General features: G+C 32.6%; 2 protein-coding genes across 2 annotated transcripts in view; one reads left to right on the top strand and one right to left on the bottom strand.

Annotated features, from left to right (window-relative positions):
• LOC129220282 (scm-like with four MBT domains protein 1) overlaps positions 1 to 13,910 on the bottom strand; it is a 46,899-nt gene extending 32,989 nt beyond the window's left edge. The window contains exons 1-7 of the mRNA XM_054854670.1: positions 13,777 to 13,910; positions 11,582 to 11,655; positions 7,289 to 7,380; positions 2,585 to 2,825; positions 2,354 to 2,451; positions 1,630 to 1,725; positions 1,192 to 1,339 (exon numbers count right to left, since the gene is read on the bottom strand). Of these exons, the coding sequence (XP_054710645.1) occupies positions 1,192 to 1,339; positions 1,630 to 1,725; positions 2,354 to 2,451; positions 2,585 to 2,825; positions 7,289 to 7,380; positions 11,582 to 11,609 (703 nt within the window). The 5' untranslated portion in view covers positions 11,610 to 11,655; positions 13,777 to 13,910. The remainder of the gene's footprint in view (positions 1 to 1,191; positions 1,340 to 1,629; positions 1,726 to 2,353; positions 2,452 to 2,584; positions 2,826 to 7,288; positions 7,381 to 11,581; positions 11,656 to 13,776) is intronic.
• Positions 13,911 to 14,686: 776 nt separating this feature from the next.
• The window catches only part of LOC129220399 (store-operated calcium entry regulator STIMATE-like), a 34,679-nt gene continuing 23,924 nt past the window's right edge, over positions 14,687 to 25,441 (top strand). The window contains exon 1 of the mRNA XM_054854813.1: positions 14,687 to 14,786. Coding sequence (XP_054710788.1) covers positions 14,687 to 14,786 — 100 coding nt within the window. The remainder of the gene's footprint in view (positions 14,787 to 25,441) is intronic.

Below are 25,441 nucleotides of genomic sequence, written 5' to 3'. Positions count from 1 at the left end.
ACTTTAAACGTGCAATGCACAAAATCATTGAGAAAAGGCAGCATCAAAGTGGTGCCAGAGCTTCGAAAAAAAAAATGCGAGTCAAAGCAGAAAATTGCTTGATATAGAGAAAGGGCTTTTACATTCATTCAATTAGTGTAGAAGTGTTGACATAACCACCAGTGGTCCTTTATTTACAGAGAAAGCAAAAGAAATTTTTAAGAAGCTAAATGTATAATGCATTACATTAGTTCTCTTGGGATTATTTTCTTTACAAGTTTATGTTCAAGCAGGGTATAAACAGCGAGAAAATGCCGTGATTAACCTTTTCCTTGTGATTGTAGACCTGAAAACTGGTCAAATTTGAGTGATAAGGAAGATGATTTGAAGTATTTGAGAAACGTGTTGAAGAATGCATCATGTCCACTATCTTTACTAATAATAAAGCTGAAAGTCTCTGTCTGGATGTCTGGATCTCTGTGACATGCATAGCGCCTAGACCGTTTGGCGAATTTTCATGAAATTTGGCACCAAGTTAGTTTGCAGCATGGGGGTGTACACCTAAGAAACGGTTTTTTAAAAATTCGATTCTGTTCTTTTTCTATTCCAATTTTAAGAACATTTTCCCGAGCAGCATTATTATAAGATGGACGAGTAAATTACCAAGTTATCATAATGTGGAACCGTAACATGGGCAAGACAATTGGCGAGAAATTCACCATGCATTATTTGTAAATATACAGATGAACCAAAAGACCTTTTAAATTTCTACTACGGGCAAAGCCGTGCGGGGTACCACTAATAAACAATACATGAGATGATTTCAATGAAGAAACTTTGGAAAGAGGTTCTTTGAAATCCACTGCTAAGTTTTCAACAAGCTTCGACAGGTTTTAACAATATGCAAAAAAAAAATTTTGTAGTTACTTAAAGGATAAGGTTAAGGTGGCAAATTATAAATTAATTTCATTCTCAAAAAAAAAAAAAAAAAATACTGCATGCTTCATTTCAGTTTGTTATGTTATTTTACTTTTCATACAACATTAAGTTACATTAAAATTTTATTGTTTGTTATTAAAATACATCCATTCTTTTAAGATTTTTTTTTATATGAGTTTCTTGCAAAATGTATAAACGATGCCTTGCAATAGTTACATTGACTATATGAACAGCATTTCATAAACATTCATTCTCAAATAAAAAAGAGCTTACTTTTAGGTGCAGAGTATGTTAAGTTATGCTCAGCTACATGCCCTATGGAGAATAATCGATCAGAAAGGTAAAACAACCAAAATTTTTCATGTGAAGATTTCAGTTCATCATATTTCAGTTGCAAACGTCCTCCAACATTTTGTGAAATCTGCATTTGAAAAAATAATATTGGTGAGGTGTAACACAACTCTGAAGTTTTTGCAAATTATTATTTTGAAAATAAAAAAGGGGAATTCTTTGCCAATAATTCATACTCTCCCCCCCCCTATACTTCAGTTATGTAATTAACACTAATATATTTGAAAATGTGTAAAAAGTAAAGACAGAATGAGATTACTTTTGCTTGCATTAAAAAGCAATTCACATAATACATATATTTAGCCACAGTATCTATCAACACAAGCAAAGATAAAATATATACACAGCAAAAATACATACAGTTGCAATCCATATGTTTTGTGGGTTAAAAACTTCAGAAATTTCAACTTTCATTCCGACCTTTATTAGATCAATTGGTATTATACCAGCATCAAGCTGTGGAATAAACATCACAAATTAAAAATTATAATATTAAATAACAAGTAAATGCATAGTTTTTTTTTTAATTAAAAATCTCACTTTGTTATTGTACATATTTTTTATGACATAAAATCACATGCCCTCATTCAAATGTTCTTCATATTAAGAAATTATTTGGATCAGATAGGGAATTTTCCAGTGACATGTCTCAATGGTTTCATAAAGTTTTTTTTAATTTTAGAAAGAAGTTATTTCTAATTAAAATATCAATCTAAAAAAATTTTAAGCAAAAGAAACTCTCGAAATACATACAAAAATCTTTATAAGATTTTTTGTTTTACTATTGTCTTAACATTCTTTTATCATCCATCTCTCTATGTATCATTTTAAAAAATGCAATTAAAAAAACAGTTTTTTCCTAATGAAAATTAAGCTAACTGACAAGAAGTATGAAACTAAGGCAAACACATATACGTGAATAAAAAATTAGAGCTCCCATGGTATTTTTTAGTTCAACATCAAAAGTAAGAAAATAAAAGGGTAGAAAGAAACAATGGCAAAAATGCAAACACTTGCAGATAAAAATCTAAAGCAGTTGTTTAATCAATAAAAGCTAAAACAGAATCTAATGAAAAATTCCTACCTCATTTGAAATAAAAGCTGGGATGTTCTCTGCTTTAGTTATTTCAATTTTAACATCCGAAAGCAAAGTATTGACATCAGGACATTTTTCCAAAACACCTATAAATAAAAAAAGAATTTTAATATTAAATACTCCTAAAATTTTGAACACTGGTTTAATTTAGCATCATTTTCCAATCAGTAACAACAGTAAATGAAACAATAAAAACAAAAGGGAAACAAAACCAAATACCTTTCGGGGGCCACAACTTTTTATTATTAGCAGAACACCAACCAATTGGATGAAACTCTCCTGATTTTGCATTGAACCAGAAATCAGCAGATCGATCGTTACCATAACCAAAGAATCTGAGAGTTAGCAATTCCCCACAAGTCATAACTACAGATGCAATCCAGTACACATCTTTCGTTTCTTGATTTAGAATTTCTAGCTTCATTCCGATTTGGAGACCAGTGTTCAAACTGTGTTCCACCTTCAATACAATAGAAATAATTGTGTAATACAATAGAAATAATTTCGAGACATATGAAATAGCTATACAATAATAAAAATGTCTGTTTATAAAACATAATTGACTAGTTAGTGACATTCATTTTTTAGAAGAACCCACATACAAGCATGAGCTATTTTGTACTTATTACTGTTATTTATATCCAGGATAGGAACATGTTTTTAATATCATGAATTGACATTAAAAACATGTTTAAAAGGTATTTAATTTACTTTTGTTACAACTCCTAACATATGGGATTTTTTTTTCCAAAAAGTGAAACAGTGGAATATAGAGATCAAAAAATTAATAAAATTATTCATGGCTAAATATGTACAAGTGATAAAAATATGATTAGTATGAAGTAAGAAATATCAGAGGTCCTTTTAGAAAGATCTGAGTAGGTTTATAAATCTTTGTGGTATCGTTGTTATCAAGACCTTAACAAATACTGCAGCACAGAAAAGTAACTGAAACAGAAAATGTAAACATTAATGTATTTGAAAACTAATTTTTCATTAAATTAATCTTTTACTTAAATTAAAATTAGTTATTGTTCTACCTATGTACTGGTCACATTGCATGGTAAAAATGAAAGTCACAGGGTGCTTCTTCGTGCATTGAGAGAAAATTTACGTCTGGCTAAAAGCTATGCCAAGTATACAAGGCCCTATAAATATCAGTAAATCTACAGTTTACTATTAAGAACATTCAACAAAACCCGGAGAAAAAATATACATTCATTTTGATACTGTATTTTTTCCTTGATACTATTAAAGCAAGAGTGCATGAATGCCAAACCTACCTCATAGTATAAAAGAACAAAATTTTTCTTCGGAAACACATCACAGCAGGTAAGAAAAGTTCACTATTATTTAAGCTGAGTTGCACAGACTTTGGCTGGAAACAGGGACCAAAAGGTGTGTCAAAAACTAAACATCATTGAGTCATTCCATGTCAAGCAACCTTGTTGCCTCTACCCGACCATCTCCAAATTGAACGAAATGTTATAGAGGTCAAGACATGCCTTTGAAACCTATACAAATTTTCAGCTCCCAAGACCCAAATCCTGAAGATCTAGGATCAATAAAAAAAAGAGCTCCAAAATGGAGGATAAGCTTTTTGAAACGAATTGCCATGTTTAGTGCAGTTCCCCCATTGGAGATCATTTTGGATCTTTTTTTTTTTTTTTTTTTTGAGGTATCCTAGATACTCATGATGTGTCTTGGAAACTGAAAATTTACATAGGTTAGTTTCAAACAGAGGCGGCAAGGGGGGCTTATAAGTGTGGGAGCAAATTGTTTTTAAGAAGTTGAATACTATCTTAGGCTATTTTGAGTGACTAAGAGGGGGGGGGGGGTACTTCTGATGTTCTCTTGCGTAAATGTTTTGGAATTGTAGTTTTAAAAAAGCTGTTTTAGTAGGGTTTTGTCAATGTTTGGGGAATGGAAAGGAATTTTCAGGGTTCTCCCTATAATGTTTTTTGAAAATAAAGTCTAATTATTATTATTAATAATAATAGAAACAAAGAAGTTTGGAGTGTCTTTGGTAATGTAAGGGTAAGGAAGGCTCTTCCCGGAAAAAAATTTAAACTGATGTCTTAAAGACGCAAATTAAAGCCATCTTTTTCAAACTTAAAAAGGGGTTTGGGGTTCGCTCCCAGAAATTTTGCAAAGTTTAAAACTTTTTTTTAAACGTCTTTAAAAATGTTGTTTCAGACTTCTCTTGTTCTCAGACTTTTAACAGGACACTATTGTCTCAATGCCTATTTGTACCGTTTCCACCTGATGGATCCACCAGCTTGTACTTCATGTAACTCTGGACAAGTCATGGACGCTGCTCATCTGGATGATTGCTCCACACTTGCTAATTTTAATTGTGTTGTTAAGAAATATTGGAGAGCCCGTGGTTTAATGACCTAATGACCAATTGATCCGGCATTTGTGAAATAAAATTTCAGACTTCTCTTTTATTGACTTCAAGAGGAACGAAAGAGTTTGGAGGTTCTTCTTTTTTTTTGAACGGATGAAATCCTAAGAATTTAGTCTTGAACTTCCTTTGGGGACTTCAGAAAAAGATCAAGATTTTTTTTTTCTAAATTGGAGTCTTAAAAATGCAATTTTATGCTATCTAGAGAGATTCTTTTCCTCAAACTGGCTTCTTCATAATGCAAATGTAGGTATCTTTGAATTTAAAGGAAAGAGGGAGTGTGCTCGGAGATTTTCTCCCACAAGATTTTCAAAATTGAAGTTTAAAAACTGAAATTTTAAACAATATCTGGTTACGTTCGGGTAATCTCACCCAGAATGTTTTGAAATTAAAATAACATTGAGGCAATCTTTGATGATGAAAAAAGTGCGGGGGCAGTCTCCAGGGGCGGATCCCAACATAATTCTCGGAGGGGGCCATTTAGAAAAATTCGATGCTTTGGAAAATTTTTGAATTTTACAAATATCAATATGGCCCATCTTTAACTAGAGCATTTTTTAAGGAATTTTCACTAGGAGACACAAGTTTTCCATAAAGGCCATGTATGCAAGTTTAAGGTAAATGTTAAGGATAAAGAACCTTCCCAATAATTTCTCTCTTTTCTTAACAAAGGTGTGCATATATCATCGCCTCCAAGTAGTATTCCTGCAATCAGCACTGTTTGTTCTGAGGCAATTGTATAGAACTGCTGATTTAAGAGAAAGCCATATGAACCTAACGACGTAAGTATGATACTAACTCCGAAGTTGAGGGTTCCGGGGGTTTGTCCCCCGGAAAATTTTCGAATTTGTAGTCTTAGAAATGCATTTTAGATGATCTTTGATAATGTTAGGGGATTAGAGGTTCAGTGGCACTCCCCTGTCTATTTTTGAAAAAGAATGCAGTTTTAAACGATCTTTGATGATGTTAGAAGGAGGAGAAATTTGAGCGCTCAGCTAAGGAAATTTTATCTTCTGCAGAAAATCTGCAGAAACCACAGTGCAAAAAATCTGCGAAACTACAGTGCAAAAAATCTGCAGAAACTGTGGTGCAGAAAATCTGTAAAAACTGCAGATTTTCTTCAAATATCTTCCAACTCAAGATAGAATTTTGCAGAAATTCCGCACATTTCTTAAAATTAGAAGAAAATCTAAAATTCTCGCAAATTGCGATAATTTGGAAGAACAATTAAGAACAATTTCTGAAATTTTCGGAACATCTACATACAAATAAGTACATATTTGAAAAAAGCAGACAAAATTCTATAAAATGACACTTTTTTCATTGAGATAGTTAGATTTTTCAGTGAGCTACAAGCTTTGAAACATTTGAAATACTCAAAGTTGAATAGGTACCAAAATTTGTACATGGCATTTTCAAACTCAATCGTTAGAGTTACAACCGGTCATTTGAACTACATGTAAGATTATATGTGATAAAATTAAAAGCTTTAAAATCCTTACAGCAGTACACTTAAAGTTAACATTTTATACTATTAAAATTACAAAGTAAACCCATTGCAAGAGAAATTAATTGAAAACAAGTTAAAAGTTGCAAGTAAAGCCATCTATATTTTGTATATTTCATAAAAATAATCAAGCAGAAGTTTAGTACATATGCCAACATTAAAGATATACGAGAGCACAGTGCTGCGGAGAAAGAAGAAAAAAATGGATCAAAGGTTTTTGCATTTTTGGATAGCATTTAACATCCGCCGAAAAAAGTATAAGAGTTAGTGAGAAAATATAGGAGAATAGATGACAAATTGTGAAAATATAGGAAATATAGGAGGACTACGAGTCCTGCACTTACAGCAAATGGCAAAATAACTAGTCTTAAGACTTTATAATTGTCGCATTACAAAAGGTTCAGAAATCAAAAACTTGGGAAACTAAACTAGTACAGCTTCTTTCTCCAGTAAATTCAATGTTTTCGCTGTATTCGTAATATATTTCTTTAATAAGCCTTCCAAAGCCTGGGGAGAACTGACAAAAATCCAGACACTTTTCACCCCTTGCCAATTTTTGCGCCACCCAGTTTGGGACCCCCTGCACCATAACTTGCCATATTTTATGGATAGATACACATCTAACCCTGTCATACTAAATTTACTAGGACCAGCCTAGCTGGGCCAAGAGCCTGTTGCTGGTCATCACCTTTGTATTTGTATTTGTATATGACATGCATTTTCAGGAAAATTCTTAATATCTAGTTTCAATATTTTAATTTAAGTTGCACACAATATTCCATAGAATCTCTCTCTTTTTTTTAATGAAGGTATGCAACTAAAGTGAAAGATTTAACAGTATACTTTCTGCTACAGCAACAGCATTGATCTCTGCAAATGGTAAAAAGTTTCGTTTTCTTTATAAACTTAGAAATCTACTGTGATATATCTCTATTGCCCTGTTTTTTATGTCCAATTACAAATATTTTTCACAGAAAATGAGAACATTTACCCATAATACAGAACTTACATGTATAAAAGCTTCTGATGGAGCTGGAGTAGAATTAGTATCCTCAAGATAATCAACCCATTTGAAATCAGGATCAGAACCATCTTGGGAAGCTGAAAACAGAAATGAACCCCATGATAACAATCAGTAGAATTCATGGTTCATGGAGATATAACTTCCTATTTTATTCACACTTCAGTAGAAAAATTTAAGTTCTGAACAATAAGTTTTTGTCTTAAGTAGTGCTTTGCTGGATTAGAGAGGTAATAAAAGTGATTGTCAAGAAAGTGGAGAATATTACAAAAAGAGAAACTGTTCCATTTTTTCAATACAAATGAAGTGTTATAAGTACTGAGATACAGATAACTAATTACTTCCATTAAATATTTTGGAAAAGAAAACATAGCATCAAAATTGCTTTGGAAGCCAATATTGTGGAAAATCACTATTTTTTTCTTTTATCTAAGTCATATTTAGCACATCTGTTTGTAATTACCAAACATAAAATACAATAGTAAAACAGCGCTGAACTATGGTTTAATTTTAAATACATTACACTGGGAAATATTGTACACTTCTAGCTGTGGTGTCGGGCTTTGCACAGTATACCTCAAAAATACAATTTATATCAAGTGAAGCATGATCAACAATCAGGCTAAAATAAAAACAGAAAAAAAATCCATAAAATTTCCCAACAGATTGCGGAAAAATAACCAAAAAGGAAAAAATTAAAATCCCCTGATTACAAGAAAAGCCCCCAAACATAAGCAAGAACTTTATTTGTTCACTTTTACTTAAAAATTCTTATAACTTTTCTCCTGCTGATTTTACAGCCTTGGTGGTTTAAAAATCTGAAGGAAGTAAATATAATTCAGGGGTATTTTCAGTAACCTTTTGAATGAGACTAAAATAAATAAAATTGGACATTTTTTTTCCAAATTTGGTTGACATCTGACATAAACTGTAGATCTGTGTAGGGAACATAGACACATATATATTCATTGTTTTATTTTTTATTTATATAGATCTACTTAATGTCAAGTAAAGCATTATGCACAAAATTATTATTTAAGTTAGCGAATAGTGCAAATCATTGATATTATATGGCAGGGCTGTCCAACTGGCGCACAGTGGAGTATTTGACTGAAAATCCTGGCCAAAAGTCCAAAATTAAAAATTTACTCGATTTTTATGAAAATTTATTCCATGATAGTTGACTAACTGGTGCATCGATCGGCACCTGTTTTGGAAACTTGAGTCACATACAATTGCTCACAGCATCGGTAAAAGATGAGATTTCTATAAGAATTTTCGCTTTTTTGTTACGTTTCAGCTTAATTATTACGTTTCAATGTAGATTTTTTTGTGGCTTTCTAAATGAATGGAATTGAACCAAACCAATTTTACGGTATAAAGAAATGTCAGGGCTTAGTGCTAATTATAAATCAAAGTAAATATTTTTATTTTCTTTTAGTGAAAAAAAATAAAGAAAACTTGGTACGTGAGATTTTTAAAGGCTTTTTGCCTTAATTTATAACTAGAGAAAGCTTTTTAAATGGGTGTCGGGCTTGGTCGGGCTATTTTGAAAGTTGCATCGTATTTGGCAAAGTCTCTAGTGCTAATTTCAGCAAAAAAATCTTCCGCCTACAACTGCCCTTTTTTTAAATGATTTTTTTTTAAAAAGTGCATAATCCGATCTTTTTGTGACAAGTCATGATTTTAAACTGAATTTACCTACAAAGATTTAATAAATTTGCAAAAAAGTTATCATAAGTACTACTGAATGAAAAGATCGACATATTTGAGCGCACAAACAACAATAAAATTTCAGACACGAGTTTCATGGTTATGAGAAACCGCTTCATCAATGTGTAAAGATGTAAGCTATGGAATGAGAATCATCCAATTAATTTCGAAAACGCTTACCTTTATGCATCGCTAAAGAGATTCACTGCACCCTTAAAACATGTGTTTGCGTTCAGTTATGTTAATTTTCTCATGTAAGTTAATGAGTTAATAAATTAAATTATTTTCTGATCTCACTAAGAAAATTTGCTCTTCCTTAAAATTGAGATAGATTTTAGATAAAATAAATAAATATTTATATTTTTTCAGATCATTGCTGCAAATAATGTGCCGGGGGAGGGGGTCTTTCCCCCTTATACGTAGCAAAAGGGGGGAAATACCCCCCCCCCCCACACACACACACTTGCTAGCGTTAGGAGACAATTGTAATTGTCTCCTAACGTTCCTACGCTAGCGAGCTATCCATATTTAAGACATTTTACCTACTCATTGTGAAATTAAAGTTATTTTAGTTCCAAATTTGTTCGTACAATTTTTAGCGGGACACATCACACGATGTAAAACTAAGGATCGACCCAAGGTACGAGTACAATATATACAATTCAAAAACAAAGAGCTTTTGAATATCCATTTTCGAGTGTTTATACAGTTATAATATCCTAGTTCATTTATTTATTTATTTATTTTTTTCAATAGAAAAAAGGTTCTTTGTAACCCCGAAACCCTTGTCTTTAATTCTTTTGGTGCATGAATAACTCAGGGTTTTAATAATTGAAACCAAACGAAAAGAATAAAATTGATTATTTTTTTGGTTTCAAATTAGTGTTTTGTACAGAATACTAGAATTTTTTTAACCGCTTTTTGCTCTTCTCCCCCCTCGAACAGTGCACTTAATTACATATCTTCAAAGGAAAACAGCAATTCGCATCGAACATGTTTACTTATCACTTGTCTAAGCATTATTGGCAAAGAGCCAACCGTGGCATTCATTTCGGATCGAGTGAAAATTATTGAAAATTTTTATTTCAACTCATTGAAAAAAAATTCATTATAAATCAGTGAAAGAACATAACTTCACCGTTTTCGCTGTAAATGAAGGTAAGGTGTTTATATTATTTCCTTAAAAAGTTTCAGAGCCGTAACATTATTAGAATATTGGATGCAAGAATTTAAGTTTACATGGATTGAATAATTGAAAAAAGTCGAAAAAGTGACCTCCCTTTGTAAATTCTTAGAAATTCGGTTAATTACGTTAGAACTTCAAACAAACCATAATCTTGAAGAAAATTATTTTTCCTATCTAGTGATGCATTGGGTTTTTTTCTACGTTTACTAGGATCGTTTTTACGGTCGTAAACATGCAAAAGTCTAAACCGTGGATAAAATATTAAATATATCATTTTCTAATTCAAATTTTAAAAATCGAGTTTCAAATTGTAACATTAGACATTTCAGACAACTTGTACACCAAGTTTCATGTCTATAAGTGGGATAGCTTCGCCGTACAGCGCACAAACGCACACAAGGATGTCGCCTTCAGAAGGGTGAAAATTTCAAACTAGTTTTGGCCAGGATTTTCAGTCAAATACTCCACTGTGTGGCGGCCCGCCAACTTCTTATTTAGCATATTTCTTTTTTCGACATTTTATGGTATTAAGAAGCATCCGAGACTACCATTCTTGGTCAAGCCGGAGTCCCCAAAATTTCCTCTTGATCGCTCTTTTACTCCTTTCATTGTATTGGAAGAAAAAGGTACAGGACATCTACAGGTCAAGGTCAAGCAATCCTACCCTCCACGCTGGTGTTCAAACGAATTCCTAGAAATAGTATTGCCTCGTGTTGGCAGAGGGAGACAGGGAGGGAAGACAGAAGCATTTCAAATAAACAAAACTTGCCTGCAATTTGTTAAAAACAATGACTCTCCCCCCCCCCCCCCCCCCCCCCCCCGACTGACTCTACGGCCTTTGCTGGATATGAAGTAAAACATTGATGTTGGCTTTTCTGCCCTTTGAAAAGAAGGCAGATAGGCCTTAGTTTTTTCGTTAAAATGTAAGCAAATTGTTTTATAATCCTTGTGTTTCATTGTTTTATAATTTTCAACTATTAATTGTTATTGTATAAGAGATAAGAGGTTATTGTTCAACTTTTCAAACTGCAGCCTGCCAGGTGATCAGTGACTGGAATTCTGGCCCGTGGGCTCTTTGCAGTTGGACAGCCCTGTTATATGCAATATCAAATAAAATGTCATTATATGCAATTGATACCAGAAAATTGTTCTCAGAACTCATCAGGATAATGAATTCTGAGGAACTCATTTTTCCCAATGGATTTAGTTTGTGGTTTGAATGTTTGTTGGTTGAAGTAAAAAAATTTTTGTGTTCATCTAAAAAGACTTCATAAGCAAAGAATATCAGGGCAACAGTGTAGAACTTATAAAAATTGGCAGGTATACAATTTATATTAGCAATAAAATATAAGCAACATAAAACTACACTTCATAAAATATACCTTTACTGGTTGATTCCATTTTTAACATAAGGTTTCAAGGAACATCATTTCTTCTGGTATTTATTTGTAATAACCTAAAAAAATTCCCTTTATTAAGTCTCTTTTCAACATAAAATACTAAACTTGCTTTCATACTTACTATAGTTCCTAAACAAATTGATTCGACTTTTTGCAATTCAAATGAAAAGAATAAAACACAGAAATGGCATTACAAGAAACTGAAAAAAGAAGAAATGAGGCATTGAGAAGCAAAGAGATGTAAGTGGACTATCTAAAATTTCGAGTAAATCCCGTTAAAGTTCAGATCCTAGCTAGGCTTTCATAAAACAAATTTCTAAATCATGCTAGGGCTACTAGTATTATTTCTTGCCCCAAAGCAGATGAGAAGTTTTCTTATCATTTGTACTGGCTATCTCCATTTTTTAAATTTTGTCACTAACATCCATTGACTTCTCACTGCCTCTGAAAAAGAGGTAATTTATAATGGATGCATTAAATATTACACTGCTTAGATAAATTCTATTTTATCTTTTAAACGCTTTTAAGTTAAGCCCTAAACGTAAAAAAAGGGAAACTAAACGATCAAAAATACTACACCCTATACTTGGTTTTAAAAAATCTTGTCTAACTGATTAACACTGAAACTGAGTTGCTTCTACCAATAGGCAAGATTATTTGATTGAGGAGAAGTTTCTTAGGGGCAGCAAAAATGTTAAGAATTACCGTATCACCCCGCATTATTGGCATGCCGCCAAATTCGGGGGTCACCAGATTTTCAATAGCACTTGCCTGGTCCTTTTAGGCATTCCGGAAAAATCGACATTAGGAAAAAAAGTAATACTATAAAAAATATGTTCAGCTTAAAAATGAATATAAGATCTATACACACTTATTAGTATTAATAAACAGTTTAATTTTGTAAAGATATTTACTAACAATCTCATTTGTTATTTTAAAAAGAAAAATATTGTTTGCTAACAAATAATTTAATAAAAATTCAATTAAAACTAACGAAGCAAGCATTTAAGCAGAAAGTTACCTCCCCTAAATCAGTGCTAAAGAATTTATTAGCTACCTATTCAATAAATATAATTTAAACTTATCTTGCTAAAAGGAACCTAAAATAATTTGTTTAAAAAAGATATGAACAAATCGCAGTAACGATTATTGCTTCTGAATTGATTACGTCATCGGCATATAATTAAATATATTAATAATGACCCACCATAAATAACAAGCACATATTAAATGCAATACATTTTTTTTTTTTTGGAAGAAGGTGACTTTCAGGATTTTATTTTCAACTTGTACCAAATTTTAGGTGCTAAGTGGTTCCGGAACAAAGTTTGGAGGATCTTTGCAGTATTTTCGAGGAGGGGGAGAGGCCCTGCTCTAGTAACATAAGCCACTAAATACCAAAATGAAATTATATTGCTCTATAGCTCTGTGCTTGAATTGAGTTTAGCCTAGGACTTTTGCTAGACAAGATGCCGTTATATCTACAGATCTAATTAATTGAGAAAATTGCCACAAGCTTAATCTGATGCAGGAAAAGAAATTCTTTTGAATAACATAAAATGCTAAGGGGTGTGGGAAATATTTCATCTCTTGAATAGGCAATTTATGCGAATTTTAAACTTAAAATCTTTATTTTTTTCAAAAAATAAGAATTTATTTGAAATCTAAAAAAAAAAAATTTGCTCTGTGCAAACCACTGGGTTTTGAAGTAATTTTGCATGCAAGAGTGAAGGCTGAAGGGCTATAGGATCTCCTGGGCACAGGCCATCCACAGACATCCTGTTACAATTTCTTTGACTTACTTTTTTTTTAATAACAATAGAAACATAGTTTTATTTTTTAAAAGTGGTCTTTTTTTTTCTCTTTAGTATCTGAAACTTTTCAACCAACTTCTTTTTTTCAATGAGAAAAGTAGAATACTTCGTTCAAATAACGCAGCAAAAAATCGTGGATGAGTACAAGAATTTCATGCCAGTAATTTTAAAACTTTTCTTCCCTGGACAACAAGGTAAAAATAAAAGTAGATGCTTTTTCATTCTAAAACTTTTAAAATTTCACACAGAAAAAAAAAATGTTTGAACAACGTAAACTGCTGGCTGTGAATGATTTAAAAAATAAAAAAAAACTTTTTCTTGAAAAAAAGTTTTAAAACTAAAATGTGACTACAAAATACTAACTTGGCTAAGTAGAAAAACCATGTATATCTTTAAAATTTTTGCCAAATAGGTGCACAGACGGAGAATATTCTACAGCAATTTTTAATTCCCTAATTTGAATCACATAATTGCTAAAAAAATAAAAAAAAGGAGCCTTCACGAAAAACAAAATATTTAACGCTCAAGAGCAAAACAAGAAACAGAAAAATCGTAAGCAAAAAAAGTCTTGGTAGTGAAAGTGAAAGTTCCAAATTTTCCCATATATTTGCCTACTGTCTACTTGCTCAACGCTTCCTCTACGCTTCTGCAATTTGATAGCAACCCTTACAGTAATTTGGCGTAGTTTCAGATTTTGCTATTTGTCGCGCATTATTATTTAACCATACATTTTTCACTGAACTAAATTTCTGCGCTAAACAAAAGCGAGTCTCTTGCAAATAAGTGATACTTTCAACGTCTTATCCAATCAGAGTTGAATGCTGCGTAGTAGTTGCTACAGCCGATAGATGCAAGGAACAGATGTATTATTTCTCAAAAACTGACTTATAAAGTTGAATTATTCAGTATTTCAAAAATATGAATTATTCCAAACATTTTTATTCTGGGAAATTATACCGATGAGAAATTTAAACTGATTTTGTGATGAAAATAAATTGCAACTCGACTCTACGTCCACTTATTTACTTTTAATTTTTTTCAATGTTTATGGATGTGTGACTGATATTAGATGAAATCTTATGAAGTTTGCATGCACTTCATGTTTTCCGTCTAGCGAAATGAAAATGATGTATTCGTGGACAAAAATGTAGAATTTGAGAATGTTACTGACCCCTTAGGATTTGTTTTAGTCAAGCCAGAATTAGGCCGAAATGTTTGCTACAGACAGCTATTTCGACTCTTGATATAAAAAAAAAAAGAAAAAACTTTTACAATGGATTCTGAACCACATTGTACCCATGGTGCCTTAACTAATTCTTTTGGATGGTTAGTCCAAGGAATACTGGCATGTTTAGCATTTACATGTCTAGTTTGTAAGTACAATTTGAATTAAAGTAGTCGTTGATTCAGTTTTAAATTACCATGATAAAATTTTACTGAGAAGTTTTATTTATGTGTGCTGCATATTCCCCCCCCCCCTTTTTTTCCTTTCAGGTTTATTTTCTAACAACTCGTTTTATGCAAAAATTTTTTCTTATAAACGTGCAAGTGTTTTATTTGAAATTTGGTTACATCTAACTATTGATAAATGATTATTTTACAGATACTTTGGAAAATATTTAAAACTTTCACATGGAAGAGTCATTTCTAGTCTAATTTCCTTGAAAACACATTTTAAATGAATAAAGATGGGCCTTCAAAGAAATGACAAGGGTTCTATAAAATTCTTTTTACCCAGGCACTAAACATAAAGATAAAGCTCTTCAGTTGCATTGAAATACAAATATACCAATTTGAAGGCTGTTCTTTAAATTAAATGTCCTTAAATGAAACAATGAAGAATCAACATCTTGATTTATTATTTTTACATTCAGCATTTTTAGTTTAGAAATTTTAATTTTTCTGATAAAAAGTTGACTAAAAGGGCAAAATGATATTTTGTCCAGGGTGGAAAAAAACTTGACTATTTGGTTAAGGCGCCAATTTGTTCTAATGCCAAACGATACCATGCTACCATGCCCCGGATAAAAAATTTACGACTTATTTTTACCTTAAATTTCTGACTAATACTAAGTTTACCATTATTTAATTATGACCACTATTGCTTTTCCTCTTTGTATCAATGGGTGAAATGAGCATTGCCGCTTATTAAAGCTGAAGTGCTCTAAAGTGTTTTCAGGCCAAAACGTCCTGTTTTGAGTTTATTAGCAATAAAGTTGTGGTCTAGAACTTGTGATCAAAAAACATGATTAGTGAATAGTGGTTGAACAGGATAGAGGTTAGAGGGTCTATTGCTTTGATATATGGGCAGTTCTCAAAAGGTGGGAACAAAAAAGTTAACTTTGAGCAATTTTCAAAAATTTTCAAATTTGACATCAATTTTGCTTTTATTCTATAGTATGCATACCTAGAACACAATATATGAACATGAAAAGACAGCAGGTATTTGTAAAAATTCTTAATTAGCAAATTAAATCAGCAATCTGTAGGTAACAGATTTTGGACATTGTTGTCCTGTAGGTAACGGATTTTGGACATCATCTTAATGTAAGTTTCACCATTTTTGACAATTGTTAATCTGATTTTTAACTTTTCCAAAAAAATTTTATTTACTACTTTTTGAATTTTGCAATTTAATAATAAAGAGGAATCAAGTACTTGAATGGCTTTACATACTGCTCTTTACATATAATGATAAATAAAGTTAAATATAAGTTTTGGAATGATTTTGAAAAAGTTGATGAAAGGCAAAAAAAAGCTTCAAATTAAAAATAATACAAATGTAAAAAGTGACATCAGTTTTAAAAATGAATATTTTTTTTGATGTCATAAAAATTGAAACAATGTCTAAAAATAATTATTGAAAAAAGAAATTCGTATTTCTATTTGGAGATCGTTAAATTATGTTTCGAAAAGAAAGAGAAAAAAAAATTCTAAAATAATAAAAGCGGGGGAAAAAAATTGCTAGCGCAGTTGATAAAGTCGCCAAAACTGGTGCAGCTGACGAAAAACTACATTTGTCAAACTGGAATTCCCCTCTGGTAACCTTTAGCTTATCGTACACTGTGTTGTCGCCAACGGAGTTTGCTTGGCGATTTTAGCGCAAAATGGCTTTCGTTCGATCATAACCAGCTATGTTTCTACTGTAATTTATGTATTGTTCAATGTGTAACGTATTAATTATGCAAAATACCAATGGATTAAATAAGATAACATTATAATAACCTTTTTTATTGAGGTTAGAAGACAGTGGATGATCAAAAATTATGAATAAACGGACAGAATTATCGGCGTCAAGATCGTAACGCAATTTGGACATCTCACATGTATGTTTAAGAAAAATCATTTTTCTTCTAAGATGCTGCACAAAAGCTTATGAAAACACTTTTAAACCATTAAAAATTGACTCTGAGGATCGATAAATACCTTTAAAACGAAAACATCATTTACTTAGTTCTCAAATAATAGCATTGTAAAGATCGTAACTTTTGGACATACATCAAATTTCAAACTTACTTTTTTCTAAAATCGTTTACAAAGTAAATAATCTGTCTTTACTTTTGTTATTTGTGTAAAATATTAACAAAAAATTATTCAGTGTACGATTCATACCTTTAATTTTTTTTTTGAAACGTATGGAAATAATTAAAAAAAATTTTTTTTTAATGGTACATTTGCTCAGTTAACGTTTTGGTATGTCCAAAATTGTGCCTTTTAGCAAAGAAAATATTTTTTTAAGGGCATTTGAAGAGCAATTTTTCCATAATTTATGTCAATTCTTGTCTCTATACAGTATTATAATTTAACTCAAAAAATTTTTGAGTTGATTGAAATGAAAGTTATTTGGTGTTGAAGCTTCAAAGTTGAGGTCTGTGTTTGCTCCCACCTTTTGAGAACTGCCCATATGCACCAGCATATCCAACATCAGGGCCGAATTTCAAACACCCTTTTCAATGCTTTTAGCTAAAGAATTCATGCAATAAAATTATACCTGACCAGAAACTCTTGTCAAACCTTGGGGAATAAGAGTTAAGTTGCAGAGGAAAAACATTGTTTGAAAAGTTATGTAGAAAGAAGAAAGAGATCCATGATACCATTGACGAACAAACTGTATAATATTCAGTAAGTTACCGTCATATAGCCAGGGCTAAGGCAGAAATACATGGAATACACCGCCAGCTCAGTCAATTCCAGCCGAGGACTGCTGTTTCCTGCTTATTCCCTTTTTTGTATTGCCATACCCTGACGACCTCCAAACTCGATGTGAGGTCAAAAACCTGGTGGGAGGGGTCGGGTACAAGTTTGGCAGCCCCTTAATTTTTTTTTCAAACGCATCTATCAATACAAGAAGAGAGAGTGGACTAAGCTTTCTAACTTCTGGGAGTCATTAAAGTAATAGCAAATATAAACTTAATGGAAAGATTAACATTGAGTCTGAAATAGAGGAGTCGGGGGGTTCTCTCCCCTAGAAAATTTTCGAAATTGTAGTCTTAAAAACTCAATTTCAGACAATATTTGGTGATGTTAGGGAAGCGTAGGTTAGGGTTTCACCTGCTGCAATTTTTCGGAAGTGAAAATCCAAAAACAGAATTTTAAATTATCTTCGTGTATATGGTAAGAAGAGCGGTTCCGGGGGCACGCCTCTGAAATTTTTCAAAATATATTAGCTTCGAAAACGCAGTTTTAGAAGATCTTTGATGGTGATTTTTAGTCGAGATAGATTTCGAGGCCATCCACCAGAAAATTTTCAAATTGAAATCTTAAAAGCCTTTTTTTGGTAAAGACCAGGGCACCGGCAGTTACTGGAAAGTTAAGTTCCGAAAACGAAATTTTTGCTAACCTTCAGTGATGTTAGAAAAAGGAGTTTTCAAGAGGCTCACCCCAGGGTTCCCAATAGAGCGCGAGACCGCGAGAATCTCGCACTTTCAAACGAAATCTCGCATAAAAAATATTTTGATGCGAGACATTCTCGCGCCTATAAATATTTAATCAAAGTGCGAGATTCTCGCGAATTATCAGGCCACATAACCACAAAAAGAAAAAAGAAAAAAAAATCCTTTAAATCGGCGATTTCGGAAAGTTCTGACAAATTTTTCAGCCTCTCGCTACAACGTATCTCTTTTCTTCATAACCAGTTTTACCACCAAAACACTTGAAACGAAGGAGAGATTTCTGAGATCTAACCTGTCTTGCCAGTACGCCCATCGATCACTAAGCAATTGTCCAACACGTCAATGGTCACCCACTAGTGGCTAGGGAGATCATTTTAGCAAACGTGCTTTGTGCATGTTTCGCCTGGAAAATATTCTCACTCATCCTTAGCAATGGAAAAGTATCTACTTGCGAGTTCTAATGTTTCAAATAAAAAGAAAATGGAAAATAGTGAGAAAGAAAATGATCAATTAAATATGCCACCGGAAAAAAAGAAAAAGCTTGACAAATATCAACCAAAATGGCAAAGTATATATGATTGGCTGGAAACGGAAGAAAAAAATGGAGTTATCCTTATGTTTTGTAAACTTTGCCGAGCCCACAAGAAGCGTAATCCATTTGCAAAAGGTAAATTCAAAGTATTTTATTTATTAATTTTTTCATCTAATAATTACAGTAAAAACTCAATTATTTGTCCTGTATTTAAATCCAAAGGAAATCCAAATTTTACCAAAATCCAAAGTAATGATTTAATATTTTATCAGTAAATATTTTATAAGTCGCTCAAAAAAATTATTTTTAAAATAAAAGTTGCAACTATGAACGAAAAAAAAAATTTAACAGTATACCAATGGCCTAATTTTTTTTTCTTATTCTTGGATAAGGAAATGCAAATAACGAGTTATAATATATATTTAAAAAAAAAAAATATTTTTATATGAGTACGAAATTTGTACATTACCAGGGGCGTAGCTAAGGGGGGGGTTTTGGGGACAAAACCCCCCCCCCGAAAAGTTAGTCTCAAAAAAAAGAGAAAAAGAAGAGAGAAGAGAAAGATAAAAAAAAGAAGAAAAGGAAAAAATTCCAAGCGATTATACATATATATATATATATATATATAAATATATATATATAATATATATATATATATATATATATATATATAAAAGAAGTAACCCCCCCCCCCCCCCCCCGAAAGTCGGGTCTAGCTACGCCACTGTACATTACCAAATTTTAATTCAATCATTGAATTTTATTATTATTTGGAAAAATAAAAAAACATTTTGTATTTAAAGCTTAAAACAACTGTTTCAAAGAGAGTCGCCGAATCATCTTGCAGGGATATTTTGCGAATGCTTGAAATATTGCTAAGCTTGATTCTTAGCTCGTTTCCAACACGACGTGAAATTAAAGAGAAGAAATTTGTTCCCATAAGATTTTTTAAAAATGATAGAAGTAGGAATTCAGTTAACTTGAACGAGCTTTTACTGTACATGTATTGTTTGTGAGTTTGTGACATTATTTCTGTTAATTAGTGTATCATGTAAGGGTGGATCCAGTGATTGCTTTTAGTGATATTGTTGTTGGAAGAGAATGGCGGTGGGGAGGAGAGGGGGCATAAAAGGAACATTCGAAAGAAGATGGGGTGTAAGGGGGGAATTTTTAGAAATTCAAATTTCCAAAATAATATTTTTGGCTGTATTTGGTTGATTTTATGAAAGGGAGGGGGGGGGGAGCATGCCTCCGTCACCCTTACTCTGGATCCGCACTTGGTGTCAAGGTAGAAAATAGTGTTAATGTTAAACAATCATCCAAAAACAAAAATTCCTAAAAATATTTTTTATAACTGCATTATCCTTAAAATAACAACGTCCATAAACAAATTTAAAAACTAAATAAATAAAAAAACCGCCAAGAAATATAAAATTCAATAATACGTAGAGTTGTGTTGTATACTTAAATTTCATTTTAAATTTTAATAGTCTTAACTATGTAGCATCTGAAAAATAAAATTAAGAAAATGAAATTATTTACTTTTTGATATTAAGCTGTCCGCCGAAAGTTAAAATGTCATTAAAATGATAAATATTACAAAAAAATAAATAAATAAATAAATAAATTCTCAGACAGCCTGTGCACTAAATTTTATAGCTGTAAATTTGGTAGTTTACTCGTAGTTTGAATTTCTTCGATACACTAACAGAAACTTTTTGTAATAAATAGATATAAATCCGAATATTCGTTTATTTTTATTCAAATTACTTTTGTTTCAGAGGGTTGTACTTCGTATAAAACAACTTCTCTGGATCGCCATGAAATGTGTAAAGAACATTTGCAAACCATTGAGGCAGAATCCTGCAAAAAAGTATGCAAGTAGCTACGGTAAATTTAGACAACAGAAATAAATCATTTTTAATTTCTTGTTTAAAAAGCGCGCTGTTCGTAGCAGTCAATGAATTGCCAAATTCGCTATTTGGTAATCTTCAACAGTTCATAAAACTCCAAGGATGTGATGTTAAAAATTCCAAAATAAGATATGAACACAGTGATTCTGTGAATGAACTTCATTCATGCATTGCTGAGGTGATTGAGGATAATCTTTTGGAAGAAGTGAAACAAGTGGGTGTTTGCTCATTAATTTGTGATGAAACGTGCGATTTGGCCAATGAAAAACATCTCGGCATTAACATTAGATATGTAACGAATGGAAAAGTAAAATGCGAATTTTTGGAAAATATTTCTATCCAGGATGGTAAAGCTGATACATTAATGTTTTCTATTCAAGAAATGTTGGATAAAAAAGGAATCAACATTTCAAAAATGGTTGCGTGGGCTGCGATGGTGCGCGAGTTATGTTGGGAAAAAATGCAGGCTTGATTGCTCGTTTGAAAGAGGTAAATCCCTGTATAATTGCAATACATTGTACAGCTCACAGACTGGCTCTTGTTATGCAGGATGCTGTCAAAAATTTACAGAGCATTCGTTCTTATAGCGATACAGTCAGAGCAATATTCGCATACTTCAATGCTTCAGCTGTCCGATCAGCAAAGTTAGCAGCTGTTCAAAAATTAGTAAGTGAATCGGTAGTGAAATATGTAACATTTCACTCTATTCGCTGGTTGTCGCTACATAAAGCTGTAGAAGTTCTATATAAAACTTTGAACTCGCTCATGGTCTATTTGGACTCGCAAACGGAGAGAAATGACCCAACAGCACCTGAACTATTGAGATCCGTAAGACATATTAGGTTTGTGTACATAACACACATTTTGAACGATATACTACCAATACTTACTAATCTTTCGAAAGCATTTCAATCAGATTCAGCAGATTTATCTATTGTCATGCCCAAAATTCATGCTGCAGGAATACACTTAGAAAATTTAAAACACAGTCCAGGCGTGAATGAAAAGCGATTCATTCACAATATTATCGTAAATGAAGAAAATGATAGGGAAGAAATGGAAGGCGCTAGCGAAGGTTATTACTCAACGATTAATAAAAAGATAATTTCAGCTTCCTCACTGGATCAGCTCACTGCCACTAAAATGTCATTAATAAATTCAATTAAAGAAAGTATGGATTTAGATTCCCAGAAGAATCTATGAATATTATTCAAAACTTTAGCACCTTTGACCCTTTTTTATTAAAATCTGCTAACAATGAAGAGATGAAAGCAAAAGTGCTATCGTTAGGAAACCATTTTGTTACTTACGTAAATTGCGAAAAACTGATTGAAGAATATGAAGATGTTTCTGTTATGCTGAAGCATAGTTACAAAGATTTAAACCTAAGTGAAGTGGCAGAACTGTTTCCGCGAAAATACAAAAATACATACCCGAACACATCAACATTAATGGAAATTTATTTGGTGATACCCATAAGTTCAGCCTCTGTTGAGAGATCCTTTAGTACCCAAAATAGAATCAAAAATAAGTTTCGAAATAGACTTGCTCCAAAAACGCTCAGCAATTTAATACGCATATCTGATGCAGGTGTAGACTTGGAGAACTTTCCATATGATGTAGCTGCCACTAAATTTAATGAACGCAAAAATAGGCGGTGCTAAATCCTTACTATGTAAATGTGGAACTTTGTAATTTTTATGGAATAAAAAATTCTTTAAATAAATTTTCTCACTCAGTTTTTTCAAATCTCACTCAACTTTTAGCAAGTGGCGAGATTCGCCCACCCATTTTCCCGTCCCTATTGGGAACCCTGGCTCACCCCAAAAATTTTTCGAAATTTAAGCTCTAAAAACGAGATTTAAAACATTCTTAATTGATGATGTCGAGAGAGAGAGGAGGGGAAGGGGCACTTTCCCAGAAACTTTTTGATACTGTTAATTTAAAAACAGTTTTAAATTGAGAACGTTAAAAAAATTTGAGAGGTTCGGCTGTTCTTTTATGAAGTTATTCAAAATTGAAGTCCAAAAATTTAAATTTTACACAATCTTCGATGATATTAGGATTGGATGGGAGGTTCTGGGGACCACCGGAATTCTTTCGACATTGGTTTTTATCAACTTATTTTCTTTTTAAACTGAGGGGCCCGAAACCGTGAGTTTGTACAGCGTACAGAATACTTTGTTTCGTTAAAAAATGTTTGAAACTCACAATTTGGCCTTTGATTTGATAATCTTAATAATGTAGAGTCTTTCATGCTCCTCAATGGTATTTTAAGATTGCATTTTTAAAAATAATTTTAGGTAAAAAAATATTTTGTCACTTTTATTCCAATTGTTATAAACTGGGTCTCCGAGAGCAAAAACGGATCCGGAAAAAAATGACACAGGTAAATTTTTTCACAGGCCCCCTTCTACACCTTTCACCATTAGGATATCTTACACTCTGCACTAGCTTTTTTCCGAGCCTGGCCCCTATTCTCCAACTAAGCTGACATGACCTCACATCGGCCCTTGTTGTAAGCAATAGTAAATTGTCATTTATAAATAAAAGCATCAAAGAGACCAAAAGTATTGTAACTTTTTACGACTGTTAAGGTTTTCCTGTTTTTTTCCTTTTAATTAATTAATTTATTTTTTATTACACTATCAAAAATATATTGGCAGCCCCAGGGCCCGACTAACTAAAGGCCTAAGCCCAAGGCCCACATTAATTTGGAGGCCCCCTCACCATGGGCGGATCCCACCGAGAATATTTCAAGAATAGTTAAAATCCCCTTTTTTTGAGCAAAAATGCAAAAAATTTCCCTTATAGTACATAAAGGTTCTAACAATAAGGAAAACAATGAGCGGGGGCCATGGCCACCCTGAGAAGTTTCAAAAATAGTTAAAAACCTTTCTTAGAGCTAAATATAAAAAAACCCTTATTCCTCGAAGTCTAACAAGAATATAAAAACAACGCCAGGGAGCCATGAAAACACACTGAGGAAGTTTCAAGTATAATTTTGTAAACCCCCTTTCCTAGCTTAAATTGAAAAAAAAAAAAAACTTTATTGTAATTCATGTGAAGTCGAACAAGAATGGAAACAATGCCAGAGGTTGGGAGGGCATGGCCACTCCACGAAAATTTCAAAAATATCAAGTGTATACCATATATTTGGGTTCAATTAGTATAATGGGCTTGTCTTGTTATATGTGTTTACTTCCCCAGGCAAGGCCCGACTAATTAAAATTGAGGCCCAGGCCCACAATAATTTGGAGGCCCCTGAAGACTATATAGCAGAATGCAGTGGTTGATTTACAGGTTTGAGGCTCGTTGAAATGTATTTTTATGGGCCCCTTTGTCTATCACAGATTCACAGAACTATGTAAATCATTTATCATGAGCATTTATGAATCCCCTTTAAGACCTCTTATACTTTTGACATGGTAAATTCACTACTGGCAGAATGAATAAAAAATTTCCTTTAAAGAAGTGTTTTCCTTTTGACAAGTCATTGCTTTTTTATTATTTTAAAAATACATACACTTTTCATATAATTATAATGCTATGCATTATTCTTGAAGTAATTTGGAACCCCTTAGGAAGATGGGGGCCTAGTTGGCCTACACAGTAATCAGGCCCTGCCCCCTTGAGGGGAAAGAAAAGGGATATGTGTTAGTAAGTGTCCGACAAAAAGTCATACATTTAATGATTGCGCATTAAATTCAAATTTGATTTAAGTTTTAACCTGGCTTTATGCAGTGCTATGTAATTATTCTTCATTCCCTTTTTAATATGGAACCCTCCAAACCACTCCTCTTCCTCTTGTTAATATTACCAAAGATCGTCTACAAACCACGTTTTAAAAAATAATCTGCAAAAGCTTCCAGGAGAGGGTCCCCCACCTCTCATTTTTGCCAACATCGTTCAAGATCGGCCTGAATTTTGTTTTAAGCGCTTGAGTCTCAAAATATTTCCGGAGGAGAACTCCTCCCTCCCTAACATCATTGAAAGTCTTCAAGAATTACATTTCTGGAAGTTCAATTTCGAAAAATTGCTGGTCCTCTATAAGTTATTCATGAATCTTGATTGCCTACATTTGCAATTTAATAAGTTCAATTTTGAAAAAAATTTGGGAGTGGACCTCAGAATCTCTTTAACCCCTAACTTTACCAAAGATAGTCTAAAATCTCTCCTCCCTCTAACATTGTCAAATATCGTTTAAAACTGGATTCTTAGAGCTACTATTTCGAAAAATAGACAGAGGAGCGCCACCGAACCTTTTCTCCCCTTACATTACCAAAGACCGTCTAAAATGCGTTTTTAAGACTACAAATTCGAAAATTTGTAGAACCGCCCCCGAACCCCCTTTACTTCGGAGCTTATATTATACTTACGGTTAGTTCGTATCGACTTCTTTTAAATTAAAAGTGCTATACAGTTGCTCCAGAATACAGTACTGATTACAGGAATACCACTTAGGGGCGACGATGCATGCACACGTTTGTTCAGAAAAGGGGACAATTATTGGTTAGGATACAGCCTTAATATTAAACTTGCATGCCTAGGGAAAATTCCTTAAAAAATGCTCTAGTTAAAGGTGGGCTATATTGATATTTGCAAAATTCAAAAATTTTCCAAAGCATCGTTTCTTTTCAAATGACCTCCTCCGAGAATTCTGTCTGGATCCGTCTCTGCCCCTCACGAAT

The sequence above is a fragment of the Uloborus diversus genome, chromosome 4 (assembly GCF_026930045.1).
Source record: "Uloborus diversus isolate 005 chromosome 4, Udiv.v.3.1, whole genome shotgun sequence".
Taxonomy (NCBI): domain Eukaryota; kingdom Metazoa; phylum Arthropoda; class Arachnida; order Araneae; family Uloboridae; genus Uloborus; species Uloborus diversus.
This window is presented reverse-complemented; position numbering and strand designations above follow the sequence as displayed.